Raw genomic sequence first — 25,191 nt, 5'->3', positions numbered from 1 at the left:
CAGATAATTGCACTCTCAAGCCTTAAATATGGGTTTTGTTCTAAGAGGCAAGAGAAAAAGAAATACAGACCTCGACTGAAGGTACATCCTGTTTCTCAAAACAAATGTCTTCTTTTGATGCTTTGTGAATCTTCTTTTCTGAGGAAGACTTTGTGTCAACCTTCTTCAAAGTTTCACAGCTGTCTGCTTCATTCTTGACAGGCACTTGCTGGTTATTCCCTTGAATAAATAAAAACGATTGAATTTCCAGCTAATTATTTCCATGCATATTCCCAAAATTAAATCTCTTTCCTACACCAAGCCATGTAATGGAATGAGATTTAGACTTGAGGACTGTTTCTGACATTCGTGATGCTCTAGGAGTGTTGGCCAGTAAAAACGCGCTTCCGTGAAGAGTTCTACAAACAGTCTTCAAAAGAGGTCAAGGAAAAAAGCGAGGAGCTACCCCATTATTCAGAGCAGCGTCGTTCATACAGCCAAATGGCAGAGACAACCCCAGTGTCCATGGTCGGATGGACAGAAGAACAAAACGTGCTACACACCCAATGGAATACCACCACTCAGGAACAAATCAGTGCACAACCCTGTGAATACGCTTAACCCCACTGAACTGCACGCTCAAAAACGACTGAGATGGAAAACCAAGCAACGAGATTCTGAGATATGCCCCAACATGGATGAACCCAGAAGACACTGTGCTAAGTGAAATAAGCCAGTCCCCCAAAGACAGACACTGTGTGATTCTACTTGTTTGAGGGAGCTAGAGGCATCAAATTCATAGAGATGAAGAGTAGAATGGTGGTGACCAGGGGCTGGCAGGAGGGAATATAGATACTTACTGTTTAATGGGTACAGAGCTTCTTTTTGGGATGGTGAAAAACTTCTGAAAATGGATAACAGTGATGCCTGTATAACAGTGTGAATGTACTTAATGCCACTGAGCTCTATGACTAAAATAGTAAATTTTATGCTATGTCTGTTTTCCCACAATTTTTTTAAAAGTTGGGGGAGGGAGGGAGAGGGGTTAAGGACTTGCCTTCTAGTCATGACGCAGCCACAGAGTAAGTTTTCAAAGTAAATCTTCAGTTTCCTTATTTATAAAAGGCAAAGACCACCTTCTCTGCCTATTCTGACTGTTATGAAGATGAAACCAGAAGACATATACACAGAAAGGGTCACCACCAGAAACACATGACCTGTTTCGGGGCAGGTCCTCCTCCCACAGTCCGTGCCCACCTGCCCCCAGGGACCAGCGCCTACACGCTGACAATGAGCAACAGGTGAATTACACAGCAAAAGTTGGTGCTGGTAGAAACTTCATCTGAAAACACAATTCTCCCCCTCTTCTTTCGAGAGTGATTTCATTCATCAGTGTATTATTTCTTCTTCTATCCCTTACTCCAAAATAAAGTCAGATCAACTTCAACCCCACAGGGTCCTAACATGAAACAAAGTATTTCAACACCTTCTTTTTTCTTTAGGAGACAGTTTAGATGACCACCATGCAAAGATTTCACAGCAAAGCAGGTTGGTGAGATGCATGCCTGGCCGGGCTTCAGCAGAGACTCCAACCTCGCCCTGCCTGGGGACCTGGGGCAGGGAAGGTCTCTGCCCACAAAATGAAAGGAGCGGTCAAATCCCCTCTGATTCTGAAACTCTGAAGCTGACCTCACTCAAAGCAAGATACTTACATTTTGCAAAAGCACTAGCAAGTAAGCATACTTTTATTTTGTTAATGGAAAATTGTGTAAGTATTACATAACTATAGGGAAGCATTAATTCCACTATGACACAAATCGGGTGCTAAGGCACCTACAGAGGAAGATATCCACCATGACGAAGTGGTAAAGGAAAGAGCCGTGAGCAAAGGCGACAGGGTCCGAAACAGAAAAATAAATCATAACTAAAGACATCACTTTGGATTTTGGAAACCATACATATGAAAGAGAACACATACATTCTCCAAAAAAAATGTGCCACTAACTTTCCTAGACACTTAGTTCATAAGAAAATGGATTTCTTGAGTTTTTTTCAGGCCAAGAACAGCACTAAAAGTATTACTCATCAAACTTTCTCAGGAAGGCTCTGAACTTAATATCTAATACAGAACTACCCCCGAAAAAGTGGTAAAGCACAAATTCTTAGTAACACCTTTCGTAGGGCCAGGAATCAGGACAAATTGTAAAAGGAATTCTAACAAGTTCTTCATTAAGTCTTTGACAAATTCTAGCATGACAATATCCAAGAATTTAGAAATTTCATGAGTACATTCTTCATTTAATAAATGGAGCTAATCCACGTCATCTTATTAAGCATGATTACTTACGGTGTTACACAACTTTCTTTTTTTTTTTTTTTTTTTTTAAAGATTTTATTTATTTATTCGACAGAGATAGAGACAGCCAGCGAGAGAGGGAAAACAAGCAGGGAGAGTGGGAGAGGAAGAAGCAGGCTCATAGCAGAGGAGCCTGATGTGGGGCTCGATCCCACAACGCCGGGATCACGCCCTGAGCCGAAGGCAGACACCCAACTGCTGTGCCACCCAGGCGCCCCTACACAACTTTCTCACACCCATCTCACAGAGTCGGTGTTTGAGCAACGAAGATAAAAATAAATAATAATAAAAAATAAAACAAGGAACAAGTGAACTCACCAGAATCCTGCTTAAACTTTTATGGTATCAAATCCAATCATGTTCTATTTTGAGTAAACTGCTAATCTTCACGTGATTAGTATCTATAAGTCAACGAGGCTATTTCTTAAAATTTTTCAAATAGTGGTATTTCAGAAATTTGGAGGTATCTATCGAATTCAGTGAAATCTTTCATGTATTGTTAATTCCAAGGCTTAGGGTATTATTAAATTAAAGTTCATTATCCCTCACATTATAAGCAGAACGCAATAATCTACTTCTTCCTCTTCCGTAGTGCTGAGGCCAGCTGTTGATCTCTAGCTTTAATTGCAGAGCTCACTACTCTTTAATTATATGATCGAAACGAATACAAGTCTAGAATTTTGATCATACAATTGGAAAATAATAAATACTTGAAAAGAGACCTATTTAAATGATCATTTATATGACATACAAAGCTCTACTCTTGTCAGATGCTCCAGAGACTCTGGAACACGTAACAAGTGCTTGAAAAATTGAGCTGTTGTTTGACAGGTGGAGGCCAAAAAACAAGTGTGTGAAAACAGAGCTCTGAAGCATCTGTCAACAGGCTTCATTTCTACGGGGAATTTTCATTTATGATTTACTACAGGCCTCTCAGGAGAAGGCTGGAGAAAGAACAGGAAAGGGATGAGACACATTTCTGTTATTCAGAAAATATTCTGTGTTTCTCAACCACAAAAATGAGCTTGTAGTACCAGGGCCATTAATATACACCTTGGAACTTTTTTCCTCACACGATACGTTTCCCTCAGGAAAAATAAAAAAGCCTCAGAATAGGAGAAGGCACAGTTCCTCAGGTGCCTCAGGGACATCTGTCAGGTTAATAAAAATCACTTCAGGCACTCTTAGGAGACAGACTGCCTGCCCCCCGTTCCCGTTTCCAAAGGCAATCTTATCACTAGACTTGTTTCTACAGAACATTTGTGTCGTTTAAGGGAAACAGCGAGGATGTGGCAAACACGCTGGCTGGTTGCCCCCACGCAAAAGGCCTTGGTCTCCACTCTGGAGGGCGACGCAGGAAACAAAGTGCAGGAACGCAGGATTCCCCGCCATCGGCTGGGCAAAGTTCAGCTACTAAGACTGAAGCTATTTTCTTCAAATTCTAGAATGATTTTAAGACAGAAACATGTTTTTCACAAAGTAAAACACTTTTCAAAATAAAAAAAAAGAACTAACGCCCAAAGTTGGAAGCGAAAACTTGGAAAGTTCTCATGTAACAACGTTTGGTTTTCTCATCCTTGAGCATTCTTCACACGTTATGGATTCCCTGCCGATTATATATGCCTGTTCGCCATCTGCCAGTTTATTACAACGCTTTCCTTTAAAATGTGAAAAAAGAACCCCAAACCCTTGATATTACTAAAAAAAACCCTCCACATCCTGCCTTCAAACTACAATTCTCTTCCTCTAGATTACTCAGTCCTTTCTTATTTTTAACATTGCCAATTCTTTAAAATGTTTAAATTGTAAAATGATGGCAGGCAATATGTTTAGTTTTTTAACCTCTTTGATATTTTCCTAGAATAGTGCTGTGAACAGAAAACAGTCAGAACAAAATACATGCCCGTGAACGGCTTTCCCTGCGAGGACTCTCCCGCTGACATAGTCATTCTGCAGAGAAATACAGCGCTGAGAATTAGCACCTTGGAATGTGCTGGTCTGAACATGGTAGGAAGCCAAAGTTCTTTCATCGATTCTTATTTGATCTGATCAACAATCACTCTGATACCACTTAACATGCTACTGAGCCCACCAAAGAGCAGTTTGAAAAGACTTCTTATTGTGAGATACGTGTTTCCCTTTCACACACAGGCTAGTAATCTGCACCGGAGGGAAAGATTCTGGGCCGGACTGCCATCTACGATGATACAAGCAAGTCCTGTGTTTCCGGATTCCCGCATTAAGTTCACTCACACTTGCGGAAGTGTTATTACAGGGTCATCTCGGCTCAGCTACGGGCGTTAAACCTCCAGCGTTGGGCAGGAAGGTCTTGAGGCACAAATGCAAACCCCTGACCCGCTCTGGCACTGAGCTTCGGGTCCACGCCTCTGATTTCTACCACTTCAGTGTGCTACCACGATGCGGCCGAAGGCCCTTCGCTTCCGTCTAGCCATGACGCCGCGGCCGCTGCCCTCGGGGGCACCTGACGCAGACTCCGAGTGACGCGAACAACCGTGATTTTAAGTCTGTGTCGAGGCAGCCTGGGTCCAAGACTGTGCTCGGGCCTCAAGGACAGAAAACAAGGAAAAGCCCGGTAGGACTTGCCCTACTGGGACACAGGTTTTGTCACCTGGGCCTTGCAGAAATGGGCACCCCACCCGCCCCACCACGAAACACGCTCGGACAACGTGCGCTAAGATCTCATGTGAAGATCTGGTTGAACGCATCACCCCAAGCGCGTCCCCACACGCCAAAGGGAGAGAACACAGGGGGCGGTGTTGACCCGCAGACAGGGGTCCGCCTCAAACACATGCACTGAGGCCCGGGGAACGGTGCGAACTGACTGGAGCCAGACACGGCCCGGATACATGTGTGGCTGCCTAAAGCACGTTCCACTCAGGGCACTCCAGCTTCCTTTTCAACGAGAGAGGTCCTTTGAGGCAACGCTTAAAATTCAGTTTGGGTTTTTAACTAAATGCCTACAACTCATCAGAATTGGCTAACCCGTAACACTTCTGTGCCTTCTCTACAATAACAGGGAGTGTAAAATAAAAAGTTATTTATACTTAAATGTTTCAAAAAAGATCAAAGGTAACTGACTTTTCCAGATTAAAAAGTGTCAAAATCTGACTTTTTAAAAAAGATTTATTCATGGGGGCGGGGGCGGAGCAAAGGGAGAGGGAGAGAGAATCTCAAACAGACTCTGCTGAGTGCAGAGCCCAACATGGGACTTGATTCCAAGACCCTGAGATCATGACCTGAGTCATGATCAAGAGTCAGATGCTTAAATGACTGAGCTACCCAGGCGCCCCAAAAATTTGACTTTCAAAGGATGCAGAAATGTGCATATTAAAATGGTCAGAATGGCCAAGAAAAAGAAGCACAGGCTCTTATGCCAAAAGCCAAAGGGGTCAGTTAAAGCTTAATGACAATTTTACATGTAGATGGTTTTCTGAATCTCGTCCTGCTTATGCCTTCACTAACTGTACTTGCTGTGACAGCACATATGTCTTCTTTTAACCAAGGGACACAATGAGAGAAGCACCAGGGCCAGGGAACATGAGATGGTAGCAGCTGTTAAATATAGAAAGTTGGTAAGTTTTGCTCGGTCAGAAATATTTTATGGGCTGATTAATTTTCACACAGTTTGAAAATCCAAGATAGAAAATAATTAAAAACGGTGTCCATATCCTGCCAATAATAAAATAGGACATTCACATCCCTCCAAACATATGTACTAAAAAAGTAAGCTTCTCAGCCACGACATTCTAAAAATGCGGTGCCTCATCTTAAACTCATTTTACAAACCGTATTTCAACACTGATACCTTTGCTAAAACTTTGTGCATGAACTAAAAATGCAGCATCCATGCTTAAAGCTGAAGTCACAGGTAAGAATAAATTCTGTTAAAAACAGACCGAAGACAAACCGGAGAAAAGAATCATCCAGGAGGATGAAAAGATTACCATTATTTTTCCTGGAAATCTCTGGCAAGTCTGACTGGGACTGAGGTGAATTTCTTGGCAAGTGATTTTCAGGTAGTTTCTTAGAGGTCTTCAGAGGACAGAGCTCTCGTTCCTTGAGCTCAGCTATGTTTTCTGAAGTTTTAATGTCCGTTTCCTTAGGAAACATACATGTCTGTATTCCCTCCTTCATATGACATTCTGAAGAAGTATTACTGACAACAATTGTGTTTTTCAGTGTGTTTTCTTCTTTATTCAGTAAGTTTTTGGGAAGGGTTAGATTCTTCTGCAAGTCGACACTGATGCCGCTTGCATATTTGAGGTTGAGCCAGCTCTCGCCCATAACGTCAGTGCACACGCCCTCCTTAGGAGCAGACAGGGAGCTGCCCAGGGCCGGAGTCTGTTTCTCCTCAGTAGTAGTGTTGGCACTGCTGGCGACAGATGGGCTGGGTTTGTGTTTGCTGTAATAGACTGAGCACTTGTGCTTCTTCTGAGAATGACCGTAGGTAGCTGGGCTCCTCTTTGGGGTGTTCTGGATCCTGCTTTGTGGAGTGTTTACTGGAAGGCAGCTTTTTCCTCTGCCTTTATCGGAAGGGCCATAGGTATCGAGAAAGTTCTTACAATTGCTTCTGAATTGAAGAAGAAAAACATTTAACAGAAAGCCAAATGGAATCATACCTTACCCCTCTGTTTCTAAACCCATGAGAAAGAAGTAGCAATCGATACTGTGTGTATTAAGGAGGGCTATCTTTCCTTTGTCCAAAAGCCCATGAGTTCAACAAACTAAGTCCTCACAGGAAGTCTGTCTTACTGTAAAAGAACTGTTACAGCTGCTGCACAATGACCTCAAGAAAATTTTATGCAGAAAAATCTGGAATCAGAGTAATATTTATATTACCTTAAAATTAAATCAGAACTGAGTAATATCAAAGGTAAGAACTCTTCCCCCCACAACACACACACACACACACACACACATGCACTACAAGAATTCTTACTTGTGAGAATGGGAGCTAATTACATCCATCGGACTATTGTTTTGCTGCGAAGATGAGCCAGCATTTTGCCTCTGTCTTGTTTTCATGAATTCCATAAGGATGTACTGTGCTTGTTGGAAGGCTATTAAAATCACACCCAACAGGGACAAACTGAGGAAGAAAGCAACGAGGTTCATTACTGCGTGGTTCCGACAGGCATTAAAAAAATCAGCTCTCTTACAGAAGAGCTGTGAATGGTTCATGCAAAATGTCTAGGGATAAAGTATTGAAATGCCATAAAATGTATCACATCGTAGTTTCTGATGTGACTTAAAGATTTAAAAAGCTCCAAGTTTCTAAAAATGTGTACATTTATAAGTTTGCCATTCCAATTCCATTTTTAAAGGCACTTTAAATGATATTTTCACTCCAAAAGGGTCACTCTAGCCTTCCGATCTCAGACTGCCACCGCGCCAAGCCAATCAGAGTAACATTCGTATTTTCCACTGTGACTGCCAGTGGAAGTATAGGGAGCACAATGATCTCTTATGCGTCTAGGTCCCATGAATCTCCTCCAGTTAGTGTACTATTATCTTAAAGCTTATCAGTTACTACTTTGTCTACTTCACGTATGTTGAGGTTCACAAAACAATGTAAATTTCACTCGATGCGTATGTTTTGAATATGCTTTTTGACGATTCATATGCTTTTTATACCCAGGAAAACACGTTTTTGTGCCACTCTCCTGAAAGCGGCAACAGACCTGACAAAGAAGACCGTGAGCCTCCAAAACGACTCCTCCCAGCTGGGTCCCGGAACCACGTCTGCACACAAAGGCAGCAGGTGATGAGGGAGGGTCACGTTGAGAGTGAAGCGAAACTCGAGGTCTGCTGCAGTTACAAGAGTCAGCTCACGAATGACCCAGGAAGAGGTAAAGTCTGGAGTAAACCTGATAACAAAACATTCAGCCTTATGAACTTGAATGGTTTTAATTTTAGGCACAAAACAAAATAATCACAATAGCCTATTTCTTACTTACAATAAATGTCCATATAAAAACAACTAAACGTGTCTTACTAATGCAAAAAAGGTTTTCTTCTCCACATTATTAAATGCACCACAAAACTTTAGTGAGGTTAAAACCCAATGCTTACACGATGCTGATATCCCGGGATGTGTTTGGGGCCAGGGAGAACTGATGACAATCTAGCACTTCGAATCCATAACCTTGGCAATTATACCCATTAATTTTCAGAGATGTCACAGTTATAGGAAGTGGTCCAATATTCTCAACTTTAAAGTTCTTTGTAATAGATAAAATTTGCTTGCTGTCTTTCAGTTCTAGTGAGGATAAAAAGTGATATTTAGTATGTATGAACTGCAAAATTTAATCAGAATAATTTATTGAATCCACATTTACTGAATTAATAAACCATGACCTATATTATTAAAATGTGAAAAAAAATTCAATATAAGCCCAAAGTACGACTTCTGTCTAATTTCTAGAACATCACAGATTCTCTTATACTACTAGGATACAATAAAAACATTTAACTACTCAAGATTTTAAGTTATATGACTTTCTAGGTACCAAAAGTAATCAAAATCTCTTCTTTGTTCTTTTACTCATTAAAGGTTAAGGTTAGAAGTTTATTCTTCTCAGAAGCCAAGTAGTTTGGCTACCCTTAGACACCATGCACACTTTGCTCCTGGGATCCTCACACTGAACAGGGACCAGTTAAGGGCAAGAGGCTGTGCTTCTAGAAACACAGTTCAAACACCCATTACATTCAAAAGAAGTAAGTCACTAAGTCCCTGCAAAAAAATGAGAGCATATTTTATACAGGGAGTTTAAAAAAGAAAGAATTACCACAATTTTAAATTATTCCTATAAATTTACAACCTACAAGCTTTTCCATATAAGGACTAAAATTTTATCTAGTTCTAAAGTTTTTATAATTTTCCTTAATTCCATCTTTCAAGCTCAATTCTAAATTAATGAATGAATGAATGGAAAAGTGAATATTCTGATGAATTTTGAATGCAAATGGTCAGTAAATCTTTTCAAACTCAATGCTCAATTAGCACAGTTTTCTTAAAAAAGAAATTCCAATCGGGCATTCCATAGTGCTACAAACTATCCAATACTTTCACCAACCAGCTTTCTCCATAGGAACCACGGTGTTACAATAAAATGCTTTCAGTGTGTTCCAGAAACTCAAAATAGTAATAGGAAAACAAGGAATTTACCAAAAACATTTACATCTATTGTTTGATTTTCATATTAGTTCCTGAGGAAGTTCTTGAAACTAATATAAATAATTTAGAAGCATTTGAATTGAATACATGCACAATTTGGAAATTTCTAACGCAACATTTAGGTGAGTTTCTAAATCTGCGACGTCTAATACGGTAGCCGCTAGACATACACAGCTAAAATTAAAATTAAGTAAATTTAAAAACTCACACCTGCTATATTTTTAAGTGCTCATTGACCACATGTGGTTAGTGTCTGCTGTTCTGGGTGACACAGATACAGAGCATTTCCATTACTGCATCAAGTTCTACTGGTTAGCAGATCTTTACTCTTCTCGCCATTCATCATTTTGGTGTGATTTTTTTATGAAGATGTAGCTGATAACCAAACTCACATCTTCGTACTATTTATCTTAAATATCTGTCACTATACTGATAATTTAGCAAATACACTTTTTATATAGGTATCATTTAAGTTGGGTTAAATATCTTAGGCTATTGTTCCAAGCACTACTAGCCTGTCATATATGCTCGAATGCTCGCCTGATTTAATTATTTGCATCAATGCCATGAATTTACTGTCAACTTTAAAAAGAATCTTCTTATGGAATCCTTTTGCCCTTGGCTTTAGCACCAAGCCTTCCCCGTCCGAGGGCTACGCGCGTGAACTCACGTCGCCGGCAGTCCATCAGCGTGGACTCGGGCACCTTGAATCGGAGTGAACCTCCCGCACCAGGAAGCCTTCCGCCCACTTTCAGTAACTCTCTGGCTCCAAACCCTTCCACGGCAATCATGTCAATAACCGTCAAGTTATTCCTATTGGGGCAACACATACAAACACAAAGGCATTACGACAGAGTCACAAGATACAGTGCACTTGGACTTAAACATTCTTAGTTGGCAAGAACAGTCGTAAAGTTGTGAAAGAGAAAAATCAATTTGAATAGCGTGGCACCTTCAGCCATCTCACTGAATTAGAGGGTGTCCATGGGCAGTGGAAGCTGCCCCTGTACTCAGAAGAGCCCAGGCTGAGGGTGACCATGGCAAGAACGAGTGAAGGCTCGTCATCACTCTCCCACCTTGGCCGGAGAAGGCAAAGCCATGTTTTTCTAACAACCTGCCACCAGGGTAGTGATCAGACCTCCAAGACGGAGAACACAAAAAAACAAAAACAAGCTGAAAAGGTAAATTGGAGACCTCAGAGAAGTATTAACAAATTTAGACTAATTGACAAAAACTGCTTACAGGGTGAATTAAGGAGTTTTCACTGTAATCGTGACTATAGGAAATTCTGCCTTAGGGATAATTCTAGAAATAAAATCCTACTGTTTTTATTGAACCAAAGATTTAAAACATCACCCCACAAATTATCTCTATCTACTCAAGTTCTTAGTCATGAAACACAAATTCAGACTAGCTTTTGCCTTTTCAGTAACGGAAATCATGATTTCTAGGACATAAAAAGTTAAATGGACTAGATGTTTAAATGACGCAGACTGGAGTGAAAGCCAGTCCTCATTAACATAAACACTGCAGAAGCAGAGGAGTTCATGCCGAATTATGCAAAATACACCAATATCTTTATATCTTTATCTAAAGGATTAAGAATCTTTAACCATTTAAAAGGCTTTAAGTTATGTTATGCTATTGTCGACAGAAAAATACTATCAATACAGAAACATCAAAAATAATTAAGTACTATAAGTAATTTAGACTTTTCGAGGCCAGGACAGTGTAACCTGGAATGAGGTAAAGTTCATCTCGGCACTTCCCAGGACCTTAGTTCTTCAATGAAGAATGGGTTTAAAATGAAAGACACTGCATGGTGTGAGAAGTCTTAGTTAAAATGCTTCATAGAACACACTCTTTTAAAAAAACTTCGGTACATTTTCCTTTTTCAGGGCATTCACTTGTAGAAGAACAAACTTATGTGATATATTAAAGGAGTCCAGAATAAAAAAGTCTTTGTCAGCAGATCTGACATTAGAAAAGCTTTAAAAAGAAACTAAAATGTCATTTATTAAAAATCAGACTTCTCACCAATGCAGAGAGCTTCAATACATATGTATTTACTGTAAATTTTTGAAAGAAGACTCAATAAACACCACCTAAAGATGAAAAAGATTTAATAATGAAAACATTTAGCTGCTTAAGTCAGTTAGCATCCACTCTCATTTAAAAGAAAGAAAAAGAAATTTTAAAAAGCCAATGGGCTCAACTATCCTCAGTCCATTGTCCTTTGGAGCTACAGAGAATTCCAGAAGCAAGGCAGCTATGAGAGTGGAGTAAATCCAAAGACTGGTATGAAAACGTACACAGCAGTGTTTCGATTACTTTCCTGAGCTAAGGTCAGAGAAGTACACACGCGTGTGTGTGTGTGTGTGTGTGTGTGTGTGCACGTTCTGCTCTCGGAGACAGCAGCAGACGAGATGCTGAGCAAAGTACACTGCGGCTCTTGGAGGGAGGGCACATGGCCCCTACCTCCCAGGCCAGACGCCCCGGGGAGATAAGCGTGGAGCCTCAGGGAGCCTTTCCTCTTCCTGCCACGCAACACAGCCTCATCCCTACCAGCCAGAGAGGTGGATGGCAGCTCTTAGCTAAAGAGACTACGTAATTCTTGAGAGAAAGCAACTAGGGTGGCCGAGTCAGAGGGAAAGGAAGGGGCTCCGTGACGGGAACACACCTACCGGATTAGTATGAGTGATGAAACTTTCCCGTAGTCAGCTGGCGTGAAAACTACACCGACCCTTTTCATCTCCAGAGGCTGCAAATGTAAGTGGAGGATGCCAAACCTGGATTCCTCCGAATGCATGCCCTGCAAATTTAATAAATGCAATTAAATGAATCCTGTAGAGCCAGCTTCCATCTTCATTACGTGCATTTTAGAGCATAACCGTGATTGCTCCTCTTTTACTGTCCAGATGTGACTACCCTAATCGACCTGCTGAACTTGTTTACCCTGAGAGCTCACACCAATAAACAGTTCCCGAACCACAGCTGAGAAGTGCAGGCAGAGGCTGCAGGACAACCTGCCGCGGATGCTGGAAAGGGGATTTGCTTCCTGGCTCGGATGGGAGTTGCGGCCAGAAGCAGCCTTCTCTGCCAAGATGCTCTGACTGTAAAACATCACTTAGAAACAGACCAAATAGCCTCTGCTTGAATGCGACGGGGAGCTGACCAAATACCCCTCCACGGCCAGACAACCCTAAATTCTCTTTCATACTGAGCTTCCGTTCATACAGAAACCATCTTTATCAGCATTTAGGCTCTGCACTCAGGAGAAAGATCTCTATTCACATCCTCCTTTACTTTCCCCAAGATTTCTAACTCTCTCTGCCTAAATCTTGTGTGCTAAATTTAGTATTCAAGATTGAGTTCTTCATCAGTTTTCCTCTTTCCACTGCTTTTTTCCAGCTCCTTCTCACTAAAAGCTATTTATTTATTTTTTAGCGCTATAATCATACAATCTGCATGGTAATAATTCTCTTTTCTGCATTCTTCATTTGAAAATTTGTTTTATCCTGCAACTGTTCCTGGCATGTCCCCATGCTATCTGAAAGAAGAAACAGTGATGGTACTTGATTCATTTTCATTAGAATTACAAACTTCATGAGGGGAGAAACCCTGCTTTACATATATCTAATATAAATGTTGAATAAAAAGCTGATTTGTAGTATTAAAACTCTAATAATAAAAACACCCTTTATCGAATAGTTCTTATATGCCAGGCACGGGAATATAATAAGGTCTATAAGATGCTGAGCATTCCATAAACCTTACAGAATCTTCCAACATTATTATAAGTGAGAGAGAGGAGGCTATAGAGAGGTTAGGGAATCTGCCCAGGGTCACGAAGCAAGCCCATGGCATGAGCCTGGGGTCGGAACCCTGACTGTCCAGTTCCCCTGCTCTTCAGTAAAGGGAGTTACAATGTTTCTAAAAGCACACCAACATCATAAAAATGCATGTCATTCTTTACCTGACAGAGCTCTCATAAGAATTTTGAGTTAAACTTTAAAGTGTCTCAAAGGCATTGATACTATTCTTGATGGGAATAGTGTCCTTGATGCCAAAAGGTGTAATATCCTTGGGGGAAACCTTCGATCGCAGATGAAACACTTTTTCCAAATGAATCCACCATTTGTTCAAATCTGAACAGAATATTTATATGTAAAAGGAATTGGCATTATTTTTGGAATTCCAAGTTATATACGGTTCAATACCATTGGGGCAAAAGATCTTTTAGTATTTTGGACTAATTTACTTCCCAAGGGCTCTGGGAGATTGCTCGGCGGAAAAGAGCATGAGAGGGAATGAGCAGGGTGGGCTCACTGACGACAACAAGACCGCGCAGCCGCCTACCCCACTTACAAAGAGAAAGGAACGTTTGCTGTAATGGGTTTCCTATTGTAACTTAACTCCGCTAAAAATCCACTTAAAAACTTGCTTTGATGAGTTTTCACTCTTAGTTGGAGGTCACCTGGTCTTCCTCTTTCTGCTCTTCAAGTGCGTCTAGAGCCAACAGTGTGTATCTTCAGAGGGATAAGTGTGGGGAAAGAAGAAAATACCCAAGGCGTTTAAATATGTGCGTGTTAGAAATACAGCTGTGTGCCTACGTGTGCTCGCCTGTGTGCTTGGACTCGTTCAGCAGATGCTCCATGTCTGACTTGATCTCACACATGGGACACTCGTAAGGAAAACACTCAGCTCCGTCCAAAGAGCCACAGAACTACTGAGTGGAAACTAAGAAACAAGGCTGCCAAGTCCCCAGACAACATCCTCACCACAGGACATGTTTACTCCTCCTGCTAAGTATTTGTGCAAGACCTCACGAGTGCCCAGAGGCTTAAGAATTTCAGAGAAATCCTTCTTTACAGATGAGGTGAACATCACAGAAGCTGGGTGACTTGCTCCAAACATGAAGCCAGTCTGGTAGGAGAAGATTTTGTTTAAGTGTATTTTTACCTTATGCGGCCCTAAAAAAAAACCTGGATGGGGAATCTAAAAGAGAATTGCAAATTCTGGGGTCTCAAGTTTTATAGTTTTCTACACAGCCCTGATTCAATTGTTACTTCTTCACCCACACGAATCCAAACTCTCAAATTAAAATGATTTACAGGCTAACATGGACCGTGCAGCTCCTGCTGCGTTCGCTAATTGGAAAAATCTGCTATGTGTGCTTAATGGCTAGAATATAAAAATAAGAAAGCCGCGTATATTATGTAAAGACACTCGAAACATAAATCAGTAAAGCCCATATGCTATGTGTATAGTTTGTTGGCATTCTTTTTCTATTTAAAGAGGACATCCTACCCGGTAAGGGCAAGCTTTGGTGAGCTGAAATTCACCAGTTGTGAAATTAATCATCTGCATATCGGTGCCAAACCTATAAAGAGAAAACATGTTTGAAATCGCATTCAGATTAGCAATAAAGACAGACTAGTGCGTGTGCATGTATACCTACTATGTGAGCACATGTGTTTGCATACGCAATTCACCCGGTCCTGTCACTCCCATGCCCCAGCCCCCCGCACTGGACCTGCTACATGCTAAGTGCTCAGTAAGTACTATGGAATGAATGACTTTGAGAGCATAGAAGGTAAAGACGCATATGGTAACAAAAGTTCTAAATACGAAGTTTTTTTTTCCTCCAAATGGTCCCCACAGAGCCTGACGGGAAGTGACTCTCAACCAAGGACAATTTTATCTCCCAGGGGACATCGGGCACTATCTGGAGAAGTTTCTGGTTACCACGGCTGGGGAGGTCCTACTGGCACCGCTTGGGTCGAAGCCTGGGATGTTGCTAAACACCCTCTAAGACACAGAACGGCCATTCTTCCCCCAAACAGAGTATCACCTTGTCCAAAATGTCAGTAGTGCTGAACCGGAGAAACCCTGGGATCAGACCGGGTTCTACTATGCCAAGGAAGGAAACATTCTAAGTAAAACTGGGATTGCTTTGTAAGAATAAGATAGAACATGAACATCTAACACCTTTTAGACATGCACTAAAAGAATTATCATCTTTTCTTTTTTAACACTCCATTAAAATGTACTAAAACGCAAAATTCATTTTCTTGTGTTGCCCAGAGATCGTTGTGACCTAGATTCTAAATTTTAGGAATATATGTGGGAATATCAGCAAAGATTCCCTGGCCGAAGAAAAGAATATTCTGCTGGGAACCAGACTTGACACAGTAACACTAAAGATGCCGCTTGACAACGGGAAGGGGCAATTTCCATCAAGGTATATGCCCCAAGGAGCTGGGTGCGCAGGTACCGGGGTTAGTACTGTGTACACCCACATTTTTCCGGGTGAAAAATGGGAGGGACCTGGAATCATTCTGAGTCGTAACAACATTTCCCAAACCCTGCCAGAAAGTCTGCAACTGGGCGCTTTACCATTTATGCAGCAGGCGCACTGCAGCCTCGGGCTTAGGATACAAGGAGAGAGGCAGGAGCTGCACAGAGATCGGCCAAGAGGAAGGGTTCTTCACCATAAAGTACTTCACCTAGATACAGGGAAAGGCAGATCAAAACCCGGAGAAAGGCACGGCATCGCCCCTGAAATAATCCTGCAAAAATTCATAACCTGAATCTAACCATGAGGAACCACCATGCAAATCAAGGGACATTCTAGAAAATAAAGAGCCTGCCTGCTTCAACAACGTCTCTGCTATGAAAGGCACGGAAAAGTTCAGGAAGACTACAGGTGACAAAAAAGATGTAATCATGCAATTCAAGACCCTGAACTGAATCCTGAACCAGGGGGAAAAAGAAACCTACCATAAAGTACGTGAGTGGGATAACTGGAAAATCTGAATATGGACTGCAGACCAGGTAACATTATGCTGTTTAACGTCACATCTCCCGATTCTGATAATTACACTCTGGTATGTGGGAAGGTGCTCCTGTTCTTAAGAAAATCACACTGAAGTGGAGGGAAGGGGGGCACAGCATCTGACACTCTCAAGTGGCTCATAAAAATGTGTGTGGGGTGTGTGTGTGCAGAGAGAGAGGGGAGCAATGAGAAAGCAAACGTGGCAAACACGGAAAACTGTGAATTTCTACGAAGCGTGATTGGGAGTTCTTGGTACTATTCTTGAAACTTAAATTGAAATCATTTCAAAATGAACATCTTTTGGAAAGTCTTTGATGCCACCCCTAAAGAAACCCAGTGAACGCCTCACGGAGTGTGAATTATCACCCAGACCACACGTGATGCAGGCAGCTCTCTGGCACCAAGACTTGAGACACACGTGGAAGCCTGCTGGTGTCCCTTCGCTGCCTGCGCCTTTCTCCGTGCCTCCCTAGCTCCTCGAGGGAAGCACACCCACGAGAGGAAGTCAGCACACTAAGGACAGAGAGGAACCGGCAGACAGAGCCTGGGCTCCTGGTGGCATCGCACTCCTGCCACATCCGCTTTGGACTTCTCTCCTCTGAATTTCCCGCTATGAAACAAGCTACCTCCTATATGTAAGCCTGTGTTAGTCAAGGTTTTCTCTGTTGTCAGATGTCCCACTGGTTCAGTCAGTAGAACATGCAACTCTTGATCTCGAGGTTGTAAGTTCGAGCCCCACGTTGGGTGTAGAAACTACTTTTAAAAAATTAAAAAAATAAAGTCTTAAAAAAAAAAAGACTTGCTCTGTTGTTTTGTAGTTGAACACTTTCTTGGCAGACAGATTTTGAACTGAAAACAAACTTCAGAAAATGTATTTGTTTCATGCGTTTTCAGTCTGTTTCGAGTTTTGCTCATTTGGTTCTTCCGACATCTCCCTACTAAATGCACTGAACGGCCTATGTGTGTCACGTAAAATGAATTTAAATTATGTTTGGTTCTGAAAAAGTATTCTCCAGGTGGCAAGACTCTGGTAACTCAAGAACCCAAGAGCTGGGGCGTCACCGACAAGGAGACACGCGACCCTCACCACACTGCTCCTCAGGGCGGTTGCACTGAAGTTTAACACCAGGCCGGGCTCCGCAATCAAACGAGGGAGAAAGAAAACAAAGGATTCTGACTCCTTGGATTTCTTCAAGCGACCAAACCGAGTCATCCCTAAAACAGTCCTCCTGTGAAATTCATAAAGAAAGAAATTACTTTGAAAAATAATTTTGACATTTAAAAAAATGAAATCACCAAATACCAATCTCACTAAAAGGAACGAGGTGTCTTGGGGAAAACATGGCTTATTCTGAGTCTGGGGAGAGAAAGTACAAGATGATCCTGAGACATCCTATTTTATTAGAAAGCACGGAAGCGATCAAAGAATGAATGATAAGAACATTTGAGGGACCCACAAGCTAGCCTGAAGGGGCTCTCATCAGCCAAATCTGGGACAATTTAGCATCAGAAATAATAATGGTGGTAAATGTGGTGATGAACAAAGAATCCACAGGGGTGCTCAAAAAGAAAGTAGAATGAACAAAATAATTAGGAACATCATCATTTTGCAGCCATCAATCTAACAACTAACTCATCCAGGCAAGAATTATCAGTGACATGCTCTTAGGGAACGGGAAATGTATACGTTCTCAAATTATCACAGCACATTTTACTTATTAATTTTTAATTACTTATTAAAGGAAAAATCCATCTACAATGGAGAGAGATCTGTCTGTCACACATACAGTGGGGAGAGTCAAATGATTCAACTTAGCAACACCAGCAATGGGACAAATGGACATATATGTCCCCTCCGAGCTGATGCAATGATGAACCAAGGAGGCAGCACTCTTCCCAAAAATGTTTAATGTGAATGTAGACTTGAAGAAACAATTCACCAAACCCACAGTGCTGAAGGTTCTATAAGACAACTGGCTAAGACCCTCTAAAGAGTCAACGTTATGAAAGATGAAGAAGAGGGGGGTGAGCAGAGATACACATCTAAAGAAAATTAAGAAAACATGACAACCAAATGCAATGCGTGATCCCTGAATGGATCCTGGATTTAAAAAAAGGAACAAGAAAAAGACAGCCATAATGGACATTTGTGGGTCAAACAGAGATATCTGAATACAGACTGTGTATTAGGTAATATAACTGCATCAATGTTAATTTGTGGGGTATGCAATGGTAGTGTAGTTCTATGTAGGAGGAAAATCTCCTGAGAAAATAAAATATTTCCTAATAAACCACTGAGGGTTGAAGTATGATATCTACAGCTTACTTTCAAATGACTCAGCAAAAAGAAAATGTGTGTGTGTTTGCGTGCGTGTGTACAAAGATACAGAGGTCTAGAGAGAAATAAACCAAGAGTGGTAAAATGTGAACAACGGCTGAATCCAGATGAGGAATATTTGAGTATTCACTGCACTATACTTTCAACGTTTCTGAGGTTGGAAATTTGTCAAAATAAAAGGCCGAAGAGAAATACTAATTATTAAATACTCAGGCGTGCAATTTCAGTGAAGTACTACGTGGTAGTGTCCCCCCCCACCCCCAAGCCGGTGGTGAAGAAAAGAGACAAGGAAAGGTGAACACAGAAGACGTACTTGCAGCCATCGCCAGTTTTAAATTTCTTCCATCTTTCATACAATTTATTGGCAAGTTCTGAATCCACGTCCCAGGTAGACCGATCCAGAGAAAGGCTCCCTTCCCAGTTGGGATTTTCTACAAGTTAGATCAGATGTAATATTTAGACGTACAGAAAATGCAATTCCGTTAGGAAAGAACGCCACGGGCTGTCAAACTTCTCAAACCAAGAGGACTGCCAAGCAAATCAACAACCCCCCCTTTCCTCTGACTGCTTTACTAGGAGTCCCTCTGACCCGATGGCAAATGATATATCAAATCAAACGAACATGTATAAAACAAAACTAAATTGAATTATGTAAAGGTAATAACATAAAAGACACATGGCTCATGAATACAGCCTGAAACAAGTTAAAATTATTCTTGGAACATTTTTAACAGCTTTCAATCTAACAGGCTAAACTGCTTCCCTGTAAACAGAGCTGGTCACCACCCAAGTCGTTCTTGGTTACTACGATCAGTGCTGATGGACAAACAGCGGTCCTCCCGAGGAAGGGCACAGACCAGGGGCTGGGCCTGGAGAAGGTGCCTGCTTATATTTATAAACTGGCCTCCTGTTCGCCTAGCGCTCTCTACTTATCTGTTCTGTCTGATCTGTGCTAAAGAGCGTACCAGGATGAAAACCTGGGAATCTCCCCCAAAGACATCTTGTCTGTACAGTAACGGTCTCCTTACATTAAATATTTTCATACATCAGAAGGCAGGAAAGGGACTAGAAAGAGCTTCTATCTCAACACCATTCAAACTCACACACAGCTAGCACCCCCTGTACGATGTTTATGCTCCTATCACTGAAGTCTTCAAATGCAATTCCAGGTTATTTTTACCAATTTGTAGTCAGCCCTTTTCTAAAAGAACCAGAACCTTCCAATTTTTCCTGGACACAAGGTTGCTATGACCATCAAATAATGTGTTCGAAAAAAATCCCTTACAAAAAGTTCAAGCTGCTTAAGGGGACATTATTTACACAAGGACCTTGGGTGTTTTTGCAGGATTCTTAACAATTGCAAGTCATTCTGTGAATGGTTATGCTCAAGAATAAAATATGATACAATTATGTGTATGGTATTAATTATTCCATCTACAGATGCTATTTTTCCTCACTACTTCCCACCCAACCCCAAACTAGAGTTCTACAGAAAGCCTAAGGGCAAAATACTTACCTGTTTTTGATTTTCCCATGAAATAATGCATGCCACAATGTGCTATCACTTCAAAACCCAGACTCCCTTCCTAGATTGAAAAGTAATATATGAATAACTTAAAACACAACACTAAACATAAAAATCCTAATGCACTCAAATGCGAAGCAGACAATGGCTTCCACCTCGGTGAATTTCTCTTTAACCAGAAGCCAAACAATGAGAAAGTGAAGTCTTGGCCTCCCTTCTTCTTGAATGAGAGCTCTGAACTGTCTCTCATAGGAAGGATCATGGCAATGCATTGCGCACAGCCATCAATGCCCACAGTGACGATCCATGCGCCCCAAAGACACAAAGCTGCCTTCTGAATTAGAGGTTAATCTCAGGACACTCCTGATTGGTTAAAAAACAAAACAAAACAAAAAAAACCATACTCTGATTTTCTGAAAAACAGTATACCAATCTAGAGTAACTCGTAAGCCACTTGGGACATTTCAATTGATGTGCCGCTTCCTACTGGGTGGGAAAGCACAGACTTGCTAACTCCACGTATATGCGAAACCTGCCTCCTTCCTCCCACAGGAGCTCTTCTTAAAATGCGACTCTTGCTCGGAAAAAGGAAATTTCTAAGAAATCTCCCCGGCTCGAAATACAGATGAATGGAATTAACCTTGCATCTTGTGTCGTTTAATTTTAGAGGTCCTACCTTCAAGCCTATAGCTAAGCATGAGGCGTTTCTATCTATGAAACACCAACACTAATAAGTGAGAAAAATCATAAAGATGGTTGCATGAATGTCTCAGTGAAAAATTAGAACCCAGCATTATACAGAATAGCTTGGATCAAAAAGAAGCAATAACAGTAACCAAACGAAAATAAATAAACATTAAGGAAAAAATGAGACATGTTCAAGATAAGATCTAAATTAAATACGGCTTACCCAGATTTTAGAAAGCCTTTTAATTGAGAACCCTTTCAGGTTTTAGATTTGGCCCACTAAAGAAATGCAAGGATTGCAAGCCACCGAGAGTCACTTCCCAGAGGCCTAACTAAAGCATTTAACCGCCTAGTTTCCTTGAATTCATTGCTAGTGGGCACTAAAAGCTCAACTGCGTTTTCTATAGCAAGCACGTATTCCTTGCTCTTCAAATTTGGAAATAAATGAAAATGAGATTAACCTATTTGCATTATTTTATTCAAGAATGTCAAATTACTTTATGAAAAATAGAAAGTCTTTCCAAATAAAGAGTTCCATATCGAAACCTGGCCTAGGAATATCCTTCAAATTTCTTAGATAGTCTTAAAGAACATAAGCTTAACTCTGACCATAAAACCCAAGCACCGTAAGTTAATAAACAGTAATTATTATGAGAATTACAACACATAGTGTTGTAAACAATACCTTGGTTGGGGCTGAGTAAATCTGTAGAGGTATTGCAAACACGGCACCTGTGTTTGTAGTCAAAAATACATGGGCGAATAGGTTTATGGCAATGTGTTTAACAGCAAGTTTCAAAGAAAATATATTCCAACAGCCTGGAGGTAGAAATAAAGGGCCAGTGAAATTCAGAATCTAAAAAGAAAAAAAGGCAAGAGAAATTACTTTTCCTAACACTAATTATGATTAAGACCGTTATAAAGTATGATACTAATGTTCTTCTGTACTTTTAAAAATATAATTTAAACTCACTTATTTCCAGGACAAAGATTGAAATGCTTTTATATAAATGACAGGTTTTAATGTTTCGTATGCTACTGTTTTTAAATCTCACAAAAGTAATCCTGAAATTTTCATGGGTGGTATTTTGAAAAAGTCTATCTTGTCATTAACTAGGCTTACTTTTAATAAATACAAACTTTTTAGTATAAATTATACATTGTAATCTTTTTGAACAACAGTAAGAGCAAATATCATTTAAGAATATATCTTGGTCCCTTTGCGCTCCTTGAACAACAGTTTAAAAAAATAAACAAACAGATCCCAGAAGTAACTCTGAAAACATTAAGAGAAAAATACTTGTTTAAAAAATCAGAAGTAAAAATGAAATTTTATAAATATTAATTTCATGGCATCTGACCTTAAACAAAGCTTAAAATAGGCTAAAACCAGGATAAAAATACCACACGTACCTTTAAAATGTGCTTGGTCTCCCTGGAAACAAACACATCCTTTAATACAACACTACGGTCGAAATGGTTGAGGTACCACATTGACCAAACCCCGGAAGTGTTCTCGTGAGTCTCTATGTGAAACTGGGTTGCCGAGGAGTCCATTCTAAAATACCTGTGAACACAGGACATGCATGCTATCAGCCCAGAGTGTGAAACAATCGGCAGCACTCAACGTGCCTCCGAGTGCAGAGAGAGGAGCGTCGTAAAATGTCAGAGAGTGCAGGTTAGTAGTGCTAGGAAACAAGCTTCGAGACTGCCTTCTTCGACCTTCGTGCCCACTGGTGGAGCATCTGAAGGCCAGAGGTTAGGGACCAGACCAGGACCAGGCCAGCACACGGAGCCGCCAGGGCAACGCCAGGACCCAAAGGCACCTCCCCTTCCTTCTCCCACACCTGGCTCCCCAGCCCGGGCCCAGGCCCCAAACTGAATCATTCTGTTTCCTCTCTCCCATTCTGCAATCAGCCCTTCCCCTGCTTGTCAGCAGTGTTAATGTATGGAAGGCAAGTCCTGGGAGAGAGAATCATACACATCTTACCAGTTATATTTTTAAATCATTGTGAGATGAAAACAAATAAACACATGATTTAAGGGAAAGTGGCATCACCCTACCCTTGAACCACAGGAGAGGAGAGACATGCTTTTAGTGTTGAAGTGTTTTTCATTTTCTTCACGTCTTCTGTAATTTCACTGTCACATGACGTAGCTGTTTTGAGACACAAAGAAATAAATGTGAAGCATTAAGTTATCTTTTCTTTCATTACCTTGAACAAAAACAAGATCTATGTTTTATTTATAACTTTCTAATGACTTCACTTTTCAGTCTCCATTAAAACAGTGCATCAGATACCAATGGTAAAATCCTTTCTCAAACACTTGTATCTTTTTCTCTGCTGGCTTATGGCCAATCATCTAGAACATGGTGTCTGCCACCCCCACCCCCTCCCCACCCACCCCTTTTTTAAACCAACCTCTCATTTCTTCTTTTGGGGAAAAAAAAAAAGAGAGTGAACACTTTATGGCTTCTCTTTACAAAGATCTGCATTCACCATAAATAAAGTCTTTAGTTCTGCCAGGGATGACAAAAGTGAAAAATGACGCTCAGCTGGGTGGGGTAAAGAGGAGCATGTGGAGGCATGAGCAAGAAAGGAAGACAACCAAAACAGCAAGACGGAGCTTCACAGTAGAATAGGAATGAAGCCCAAAACACGGTGAATTATCAAAACAACACTTTCAAGCTTTCCTCGAGCTAGGTTGTAATATTAAGACACTGGTATTGAATTCTTAACTCTGATACGAATACGCAAGTCTTTTGGGGGGGGGTGTTTATTTCCTTGAAAGAGAGAGAGTGAGCATGAGGGGGGGGAAGGGCAGAGGGAGCAGGGACAAGCAGACTCCCCACTGAGCAGGGAGCCTGACTCAGGGCTTGACCTGAGCTCAAAGCAGAAGCTTACCTGACTGAGCCACCCAGGCTCCCCTAGTCTTTTTTTTTTTCTTAAGCTACATATACGGCCCCCAAAAATATTCAAACACTAACAAAAATGTGAAAATAAAGTCTACCGTTCACCCGAGTTCCCAATTATCTTAGAGGAAACAGTTGCTGGCAGATCTTACACACCCATCCAGTGTTCTGTGCATATCCAAGTACACAGACCCCCCCCTTTAAAAAACACCAAGGGTGCACACGGCGCTGGCACGCACGCCTCCTAAAAGCTGCAGGGCACACCCTCCCGGAGATGCCCGACAATTCCGCCAGCCTCCTATCGACGGGTGTTGACACTGCTCCATTGTCACCAACAGTGCACATTTCTGTAGCTACGGCTGTGCACACGTATATGAGTCTATCTGTAGATGGTTCCTTGACGTAGAGCTAAGGATCAAAGGGCATCTACGTGCATTTAAATTTTCAAGCTTGTCAATTTTCCCTCCCAAAAAAGCCTGCATTGGCTTATACTCTTGTCAAAAACATGTTTTCTCCCCTAAGCATCACCAACACAGAATATGAACAATGTTTTTATCTTTATTGATCTAAGTAGTAAATTATATCTCACTTGTTGCTTTAATTAACACTTCTTGAAATATAAGTGAGGCAGGGCATGTTTTCATATGTTTAAAACCATTTGCATTTCTTTACAGAACTCTACCCTGAATAAATAAGCACCCAAAGAGAGGACTGGGTTTATACTCACTAGATCTGCACTGCATTCTGCACCAAGAAACACAACCGGGGCAGGAGAACTCTCTATCTGGGGAAGCAGGCCCTCCACCAAACACATCTACATCCTGCTCTTTCAAATCACCAACTCAGTTAAGCTTTAAATGCAAACTCCTACACGTGTGGCAGAATAAAAGTGCATCAACGGTCATTCTTCTCGTCATTCTCTCTTTAGAACCATTAAGGCTGCAGAATTATAATCAAACAACCCACTCACTTTCTGAAAACCGTGCTTATTACTCTGTTGTTCTAAGTCATTTCACAGAAAGAATGATCATGAGTAGATAATGAAAACAGACAATCTCCGATATTTTAAAAATCTGTACCTTTGCAAGTGAAAGAGGCGATTTTTGTAAAGTTCGTCGTAGAAGTAGGTAGGAGTACTGGTTCAAACTGCAGAGACAGGGCATCTCTCTGTGAGAAATGATGTACGTCCTACAAAAAAAAAAAAAATCCATATTACTATGCTCAGCTGGGTGAGTATTTATCCAATTTGAATCAACTCTGCTAACAGAACTAAGTGGCTCAGACTGGCATACAAGCAACTGCTCAGCATGTGTCTATAGCAGTGAAGGGGTGCTGACAACCTTCACCCTAATATGG

General features: G+C 41.1%; 1 protein-coding gene across 4 annotated transcripts in view; it reads right to left on the bottom strand.

Moving 5' to 3' along the window:
* The window catches only part of TMEM131L (transmembrane 131 like), a 155,557-nt gene that overhangs the window by 23,083 nt on the left and 107,283 nt on the right, over nucleotides 1–25,191 (bottom strand). For all 4 annotated transcript variants that reach the window (XM_045798786.2, XM_045798787.2, XM_045798788.2 and 1 more), the window contains 16 exons: nucleotides 24,915–25,023; nucleotides 22,986–23,079; nucleotides 22,335–22,488; nucleotides 21,607–21,777; nucleotides 20,226–20,295; nucleotides 19,023–19,140; nucleotides 17,459–17,600; nucleotides 15,933–16,042; nucleotides 14,844–14,916; nucleotides 12,218–12,345; nucleotides 10,204–10,346; nucleotides 8,429–8,615; nucleotides 8,038–8,223; nucleotides 7,296–7,445; nucleotides 6,301–6,926; nucleotides 71–219 (listed from right to left, as the gene is read on the bottom strand). In XM_045798786.2, coding sequence (XP_045654742.2) covers nucleotides 71–219; nucleotides 6,301–6,926; nucleotides 7,296–7,445; nucleotides 8,038–8,223; nucleotides 8,429–8,615; nucleotides 10,204–10,346; nucleotides 12,218–12,345; nucleotides 14,844–14,916; nucleotides 15,933–16,042; nucleotides 17,459–17,600; nucleotides 19,023–19,140; nucleotides 20,226–20,295; nucleotides 21,607–21,777; nucleotides 22,335–22,488; nucleotides 22,986–23,079; nucleotides 24,915–25,023 — 2,610 coding nt within the window. The remainder of the gene's footprint in view (nucleotides 1–70; nucleotides 220–6,300; nucleotides 6,927–7,295; nucleotides 7,446–8,037; nucleotides 8,224–8,428; nucleotides 8,616–10,203; nucleotides 10,347–12,217; nucleotides 12,346–14,843; nucleotides 14,917–15,932; nucleotides 16,043–17,458; nucleotides 17,601–19,022; nucleotides 19,141–20,225; nucleotides 20,296–21,606; nucleotides 21,778–22,334; nucleotides 22,489–22,985; nucleotides 23,080–24,914; nucleotides 25,024–25,191) is intronic.

Source organism: Ursus americanus, chromosome 13 (genome assembly GCF_024610735.1).
Source record: "Ursus americanus isolate L20-20 chromosome 13, mUrsAme1.1.p, whole genome shotgun sequence".
Classification (NCBI taxonomy): Eukaryota; Metazoa; Chordata; class Mammalia; order Carnivora; family Ursidae; genus Ursus; species Ursus americanus.
Note: the sequence above shows the minus strand (reverse complement) of the source record. Positions and strands in the feature narration are given on the sequence as shown.